The sequence below is a fragment of the Chenopodium album genome, chromosome 24, assembly GCF_948465745.1.
Source record: "Chenopodium album chromosome 24, dcCheAlbu1.1, whole genome shotgun sequence".
NCBI classification, from domain to species: domain Eukaryota; kingdom Viridiplantae; phylum Streptophyta; class Magnoliopsida; order Caryophyllales; family Amaranthaceae; genus Chenopodium; species Chenopodium album.
The window spans coordinates 9,267,152-9,275,637 of record NC_137857.1 but is presented as its reverse complement, the minus strand read 5'-3'; the positions used below and the strand labels follow the sequence as shown (position 1 = coordinate 9,275,637).

The 8,486-nt window shown below is 33.8% G+C and overlaps 1 protein-coding gene across 1 annotated transcript; it reads right to left on the bottom strand.

The window, feature by feature from the left end:
- Positions 1-338: 338 nt before the first annotated feature.
- On the bottom strand, positions 339-875 carry LOC145610522 (TPD1 protein homolog 1-like). The gene is made up of 2 exons (XM_081665845.1): positions 815-875; positions 339-649 (listed from the first exon to the last, which is right to left on the bottom strand). Exons 1-2 carry the CDS (start codon positions 873-875, stop codon positions 339-341), a joined length of 372 nt encoding a protein of 123 aa, XP_081521971.1.
- Between the last annotated feature and the right edge of the window lie 7,611 nt (positions 876-8,486).

The window sequence follows — 8,486 nt, the reverse complement described above, 5'->3', positions numbered from 1 at the left end:
AAGTGAGTATATATTTCTTTAATTACACTTGCTTGTTAAATTAATTAAAACACAATAACCCTTAGTACCAATGATTGTATAAGGTCTTAAATCTTAATCTTGATATATTGTTAGGTTAATGATGTAAATAATAAGATCATTTTATGAAAAATTGCATGTAGTGTAAGATGGAAGAGAAAACTTAAATCAATCAAACTAGAAGAGTCTAGGAGATCGAGATAAAAGTAATGATAGATATTATTTATTGAAATTACAAATGTACGTTTCATTTTCAAGTGTACGTACACGTGATTAGTTGTCGATCATTATTAGATCACTAAGATATAAACTTGATTTTTCTAAGAACAAGCAATTTGAGCACTCTTCAAGGTGAAGTCATAAGATTTGTCCCCAGCATAATTGAAACTTAGGGTAGAATTTGGAGTGATAGGATTCCCACCATTGATGGTACAATCTCCACCATCTTGTTTCAAAATCGACGGGTCGATTGGTTTTTGAGTTTGAAATCCATCACAAGCTAATATTATATCCACAAACACACATTCACAAGTGTTATGAAGGTTGAATTTAAACTCAGGCTTCCCTCCTACTTTTACTTCAGTTGGCGCTTGATCAAGTTTCAAGTCTGCATTTGTGCAACTACTACTTCCTATACGAAAAAATTTCATGTTATAACAAAAGGGTATTATTTGTGAGATATAAAAAAAATCATATGTTGCAAATAACAAAAAACAGAGGCGGTATATAATAAATTAATAATTATAATCATCATGTAATTTAAATTTTACAAGAAAAAATTAATTGTAATGCTTACCTCCATGAATTAGACATACGAGAAAGAGAATTGCACCAAGGAAATAGACATATGAAGCCATTGGAAAGAATTAACAAGAATTTAAATATAGATGTTTTGTAAATTTTGTTTTCTCTTTGAAAGGGTTTTATGGCTTTTGCTAATGGTGCAAACGTCCTATTTATAGGGAAGCATTGGAATGAGAATTTTTAGAAAACATTTTTAATTTATTATACATTCCTTATTTGTTTTACTGTAATTATGATAGAAAAAGATATGGGATTTAATTTAGAAAGTGTATAATGTGATGTCTTTATTTCGATCTGTACTGTTGGAATCAAAGAATTAATTCTCCGTCCGTTCATAAGATTTCTAACCATACATTATATTTACACTACCACAATAAAACATAATAAAAGAAAAACACAAAAAAAAATCAAATCAAATCAAATCAAATTGATTTATATACATGTAATACACCCGAATACACAACATAATTACTCAAATTAACTATTTCATCCCTGGGTGCATACCATGCATCTACCATGCGGGTGTATATAAAAAAAATTTCTACCCCTCTCTACTCCTATATATAGTTAAAAAAAAATAAAATTATTGCATACCATCAATGTCTAAATTTAACTGTGACTATCTAACTGGATTGATTGAATAGAGAAAAAAAATTCTTGAGATTATCGTCCTTTGAAAATTTGAAAGACTCTTTTACTATGAGCTAGCTAGAAATTTTTGATGTAAAAAAAAAGGAGCTGATATTACAAGGCAAAAAAAGTTACTTTCAAGGCGAAATTATCCACCCGCGCAGCCGCGCTGCCCGTAATATGTGAGAGTCTATAAATGTCAAACTTTTTAATTCAATGAGATATTTTGTAATCTTTTAATAATCTTTTGTTGTCAATAATCTTTTGTTATATATCTAATTTTTAGTAGCTAAATATTCCGATAAAAATCTTTCCAAACTTTACCAACCGGTTATTTTTATCAAATCTGCCATTAATTATAGGTTCCGATATAACCAACGCAAAAAAATCCATTTCCAAGGCTAAGTTATATATCTATCCATTGCCTGTAATATAAGAAAATCTATAAGGCCCTGTTCTTTTCACCTTAAAAAAATAATATTAAGTAAAAATAATTTCAGTTCAGTAAAAATAAGTTCAGTTCAGTAAAATTAATTTCAGTTCAGTAAAAATAATTTCAGTTCAGTAAAAATAAGTTCAGTTCAGTAAAATTCAGTTTTCTTAAAGAAGAATTATAATAGAAAATCAGTAAAAATAATTTCAGTTCAGTAAAATAATTTAATTTCAGTAAAAATAATTTTAGTTCAGTAAAATTAAGTTCAGTTCAGTAAAAATAAGTTCAGTTTAGCAAAATTAAGGTGAATCAAACAGGGCCTAAATCTATAAATGTCAAACTTATTAATTCAATACAATAGTTTGTAATCATTTATTAATTTTTTGTTGCCAATAATTGTAATCTTTTGTTACCTAGCTATAGTTTTGGTAGCTAAATATAAATTCTAATTAAAATCTCCCTAACTCTTGAGACGAAAAAAATAACTAGCTAGTCCTCATTCTCCGGAGAAATATCTCATATGCACAAAGAGTTCTACATCATTCGTTAAAAAAAAAATTAAAATATTAAAAGTATAGAACTTAGACTCGTACTACATAACGAAAAAATCATGCTAATCATGTACAAGGACTAGTAAATGCAAGAGGATTATATTGACGATGACGACTCTATAATGGTGAATAATTAAGGGAGTTGATGATATTGCCAAGGCAAAAAAAGTCACTTCAAAGGCGAAATTATCCACCGTTCGTAATATGTGAGAATCTATAAATGTCAAACTTGTTAATATGGTCTTAAAAACGGCTTTTTTAATTTCTTTTATTTGCCTTGACAATATCAAAATCAATAATCTTTAGGAAATTTTTACTTTTGCTACCACTCACACCCCTATTTCACTTTAGCTACTTTATTTTGCTAGCACCAAAAGTTACAACATATAACTTTTTCTACCACTTAACATAAACCGTTTGAGTTCTGTTCAGTGGGGCCCATTACCTCATTAAATAATAATTTAATTTATTAAAAAACAAATAAAAAAATTTTAAAAGAAAAAAAAATCTCAGCCACTCCATCCCTTCAGCCACCTCCCCGTCAACCGCCCCTTCCCCCTCCGTATTGGCTGCCGGCGCCCAAACGATTTCCCGGCGCCAGCAACCCCGTTTCCCCCCAACTAAAACTGGCATCCCTAACCCCAAACACCACCCTTAAAAGCACCTTAATTAAACGAATTTTAGGGTTTCGTTTTTACCTGTTTAGGATGGTTTCGGGGAGGGGTGGGGCCGAATGGGGTTGCTTGATGTCGATGCTGGTGTTATTGGTAGGGATTATAGCTGGTTGCTTCTGCTGCGATTGACCAAAATTAGTTGCTTGATGTCGCCGCTGCTATTGGTTGCTTGATGTCGCTGCTGCTGCAGTTAATTTCTCGTGGGGTGAGCGGTGATGGGAGTATCGGGTGGTTGTGCAGCGGTGTTATCGACACGGATGGTGGTCAATTGTGGCTGCTGCTGCCTGGGTGTTGTTCTTGGTGGATAATGGAGTAGGGGAAATTGGAGTTGATTGCTGATGGTGATAGAAGTGACGGTGGAGGGAGGTGTTGTGCGTGGTGGTGAGACAGGGGCGGTTGTGCGTGTGATTGGGTGGTTGTTGGTGGTTGATTGTTGGTGTGAGCAGGGAGTAGGGGCGACTGGAAAGAAGGAGCGAGGGATGGCTAGAAGGTGGTTGGGTCCCACTAACAGAAATAGTTACTAATTCTGTTAAGTGGTAGCAAAACATATGTTTTTTGTCGCAGTAAAAAAAAAAAAAAAAAAAAAAAAAAAAAAAAATTTAGAGTGGTAGCAAAAGTGAAGCAAGGGTGTTTGAGTTGTAGCAAAAGTGAAAATTTCCTAATCTTTATAATATTTGGTAAAATGTATGTTATATTGGAGTTTAACTATTTCAACTAAGTCAAAATCTATGTACTCCCTCCGTTTTTAATAAGTGTTACACTTATCAAATCCGGTCGTATTTTAACCTTTTTTTGGCAAAAAAACTACATTAAAATATTATATCTCTCGTCTCCCATGATCACCACCCAAACTCACTACTACTTTTTTATTATATCTTTCCTCTCACATTCATTACTTTTCAATAAACTAATGACCCTATTATCTTTCTTTTATAATTTTTTAATACTCCAACTATCCTACTTATCTCTTATTTTAAAATTATGTATCAGTCAAAACTGTAACACTAAAAAAAAAGTACGAAGGGAGTAAACAACCTTTACAAAAAGACGAACACAACATTACACCAACTCATCTTAAGAAGAAACATAGAAATTGAATTGCCGTCAAATCTTTCTTGGATCATGTGTTCACGCAATTTTTGGCAATTGTATTGGGCTATTTCTTGCCGACATTGATCCAAGAGGCCCTACAACAAATTCTTCATCCTCAAACTCAAATCCTCATTTTGTTGAAGTTGTGCTTTGTGCTATAGATTCTTGACAAGTAGGGGATTCATGGTGCAATTTGGATCCTAAATCGCACCAAACTGCAAAATTGCAATTTGTAATTTTTTAAACCGTACTTTTAAAAAGATCCGCACCAAACCGTACTGCAAAATACGGTTTGGTGCGGTTTGTGGATTAACCATATCATATTTTATTAACATTTTAATTATATTTTTAATAACAAAACTTTTATTTTATTTTGTTATTATTAATTTATAATTCACATATTAAACTCTTTTTTTTTAACCTTTAATTAACTACTCGTCAAAGATTAGCTCATATATTAAAAAAATATAATATAATAACCGCAAACCGCTTTAAAGTGCAGTTTGATCTAAATATTTTGGAAACCGCACCAAACCGCAGCGGTTTGGTCATTTTATTAAACCGCAAACCGCAAAATTGCGGTTTGGTGCAGTCTAAACCGCACTGTGTATGTACAAGTGTACAACCCTATTGACAAGGTTAGCTGCAGAAAAGTTACTTAACGTAACATAAATTTAGGAAAAACAAACCTAAAAGTACAATATACAACTATATTTGCAATATATATACAAACTATGTTTGGAAAGCAACTAAATTTATTCGTTAAACTTTTGCATAGTACATTACAACTGCACAAGTTTAATTAATCTGATCTTTTCCATGCATTCTACCCAGATATTTTGGCTATAAGATCAAAATGATTGTTTAAACTTATCAAGTCTAATAGAATGTGTTTGGACCCCTTGTGGGCCCACGTTCATTAAATACAGATTTTACCAAAATACCCTTAGTTAAACCCTAAACAGGAAAATTTAATCATCATGCACAGCACGTATCCCGAGAAACCCTAATATGGCCTAACAGGGCCTGACACGGCCCAGACCGGCCAGAAACCCTAATCCTAACCCTAATCAAATTAGCTAATCCTCTCCTATAAATACTAATCTTCACAGATTAGCGAGGTAATTAATTTCTCCCATACTCTCTCTCTCTCTAAAAAAATTCTCTCTCTAACACAGTTTACTGACTTGACCGTCGGAGGGGCTTTCTCGGGAACACCCCCCGACGCAGTTGACTTCCGTTGTTTTGCAGGACTCGGTTGGACCAGACGAACGAGCTCCCCTACAACTCAGATCCGAAATTCTTTTGCAGAAACAGAATGAGTAAGTAAATATGGTATACGTATACAAGACTACAAGAGTATTATGACGAAAAACTATAACTTAAACATGATCCCTAAATAAGAGGTAGTACGTACTTGAGGATAAAAAAATCGATCTCTATTCCCTAATATTCGAACCTTAAATCTCTAAAATATGAGGTAAGAATCTTATCAAGTGAGTCAACCTTACTAGGTTGTCATCAGTATAAAAAATTGACTACACAAGCTGCCATAAACAATATACTCCCTCCGTGTTTTTTTAAGTGATACATATTGACCGGCACATAGTTTTAGGCAATTTAATTGACTTAAATAAAATAAGAGGTAAGTGAGATAGTGGAGTATTAAAAAATTGTTAAAGAAAAATAGTGGGGTTAATAGTTTATTGAAAAGTAATATATGTGAGAGGAAAGATATAATAAAAAAGTAGTAGTGGGTTTGGGTGGGGACCATGAGAGGAGAGATATATAATATTTTAATGTATTGTTTTGCCAAAAAAGGAAATGTATCATTAAAAAAACACGGCCGGAAATGGAAAATGTATCACTTAAAAAAACACGGAGGGAGTATTTAAAAGGAAAAATCAACAAAAAAAATCCGAACTATTGACTATCTTCTCATTTTAATCCGAACTACTCTTTAACTTAGAATAAACCAAAGTATGGGGGGTAGTTGCTCATATTAGTTTAGGTAAGTAACCAACCTGCTAAACAGGTTAAATTATATGTTTAGGACCCACTTTTAATTTTTTAATTGTATTTACTTCTTCTCTATGCTATCACCACCCAAACTACAGTGGAGTACCAATCGTGCCTTTTCTGAGGGTTTTCCTCCATGAAAGTTCCTTCATCAAAGATCAATTTCACATGTATGACCTTTTATCTTCAAATTATGTCATCAAATTTTGTAAATTTCAAATTTTTTTCATATCTAATTATGTATTTCCTTGCTTCAATTTTAACTTTCCATTAAAATTTCATTGCAGTTGATGTTATTGGAGCTTAGTGGCGAAGTACATAATTTAATATTCACTGAGCTTATTAGAGGCGAGACGAGACGAGAACTGACGAACATTGGTTTGTAGACATGGTAATTTAATGCAATATTCGATATCTAATCGTATTTCAAACTTTCAATTATTTGAAACTGCAATTTGGGGATGAAATTTTTTGCCTCGCAACCTCTAATTACATGTTAGTTTGTGAAATAGTGTTGCTAAATTGCGTTGCTTTTTTTTTATTATTTTTTTTTATTTTTTTTGTTAAAGTATCTAAATTTCATTTCTTAAAATATCTAAAATAGCTGTTAAATTGCATTTCTAAATCATGTATGTTGTTAAAATTAGGGATTTGCTACCTTAAAATTCTGGCATGGTGGTATGTTTAAGAGGCTTCCTTCTGGGGTAAAGTATGTTGGTGGAGTGGACAAATCATTTGATGTAGATGTTGATGAGCTTTGTTGGTTTACTTTGGAGGAGTTGGCTAAAAAATGTGGTAATTATTCAGTGATTGATGACATATATTACCTTGAGCCTAATGCAGAGAACTTTGAGGATGGGTTTAAGAGGGTTTATAGTGATAATGAGGTTAGGACTTTATCTGCCATTGTTTTAAAATGTAGGTGTGTGGACTGTTTTGTTGTTTGTACTGCTCATGTTTCAAAGTTGGGTGGTGATGTAGGAAAGGCATGTGTAGAAAAGTTGTCTCCTAGGGAAAAGAAAAGTGCCACTGAAAAGCAATGTTCTGGAAAGTCGCAAAGGCATACAATGAAGCATATTACAAAGATGCTTTAGAGGAGATGGAGGAGGTCAACCCCGGTGCTGTAATTGCATTCAACAAACACAATCCCAACTTATTTTGCAGGGCATTTGTGAAGACTTCAACAAAGTGTGATGTAATTTTAAGTAACATGGCTGAAACTTGGAATGGGTATATCATACATGCACGAAATAAACATCTCATAGACATGCTTGAAGATATAAGGGCTACTCTCATGCAAAGAATGGTGTTAAAAAGAAATGCTCAGGAAAAATGGACTAATAAAATCTGTCCAAGAGTTACAGATAAACTAGAGAAAGAGAAAGCTGAAGCTGCCTACTGTTGTGCACTACCTTCTAACATACATCAGTTCCAAGTGAATCATAGGCTGGACTCCATGGCAGTTGATTTACAAGCTAGAAGCTGCACATGCAAAAAATGGAATTTGACCGGAATTCCATGTTGTCATGCCATCAGTTGTATTTTTCTTATGCATCAAAATGCTGAAGATTGGGTTGATGATTGGTATAGCAAGGAAACCCATCTAAAAATTTATAGTGGTTCAATTAATCCATGTCCAGGAGAGAGACACCGACCTACCGTTGTTGCTCCACTTGATCCACCACCAATTAGAATAGGACCAGGGAGGCCTAGGAAAAACAGAAGGAAGCATCCTATGGAGGACCCTAAGAAAAAGGGAAAGCTAACAAAGCATGGAATAGAGATGCAATGTAGTATTTGCAAGTCAAAAAATCACAATAAAAGGAAGTGTCCCGACAAAGACAACATTCAATCTTTGGAGCCTCTTGCTAAGAGGGGAAGGGGGAGACCAAAAAAGAATGATAATATCGGGGTGGTTTCAACTGAACCAACACACCACACTGCCATTGCCGAGCCTTCGAAAACTGGCAGAGGAGGAAGAGTGATTAGAGGGGGGAGGGGCAGTAGAGGTGGTGGAAGAAGTGGTGCTGTACGTGGTGGAAGAGGTGGTAGAAGGGGTGGAGCTAGAAGTGGTGGAAGGGGTGGTGGAAGGAGAGGTGGAAGAACTAATATGCCTACTGGGATTGGAGCATTATTCAATGCTGATGGTAGTGTGCAATCTTTACATTAATAATACTTGGGCTATGTAATTTTGATCTTTGTATGTGATCATTTTGACTGGAATTGTTAGATCATTTTGTAAGATCACATTTATTTTATTATGAA

What these genes read in the sequence shown, in the direction of transcription:
- LOC145610522 (XM_081665845.1), bottom strand. Translation starts at nt 875, where the DNA reads ATGGCTTCATATGTCTATTTCCTTGGTGCAATTCTCTTTCTCGTATGT. An exon ending in CGTATGTCTAATTCATGGAG is followed by an intron (nt 650 to 814) that starts GTAAGCATTACA and finishes TTTTTCGTATAG; the next exon opens with GAAGTAGTAGTTGCACAAAT.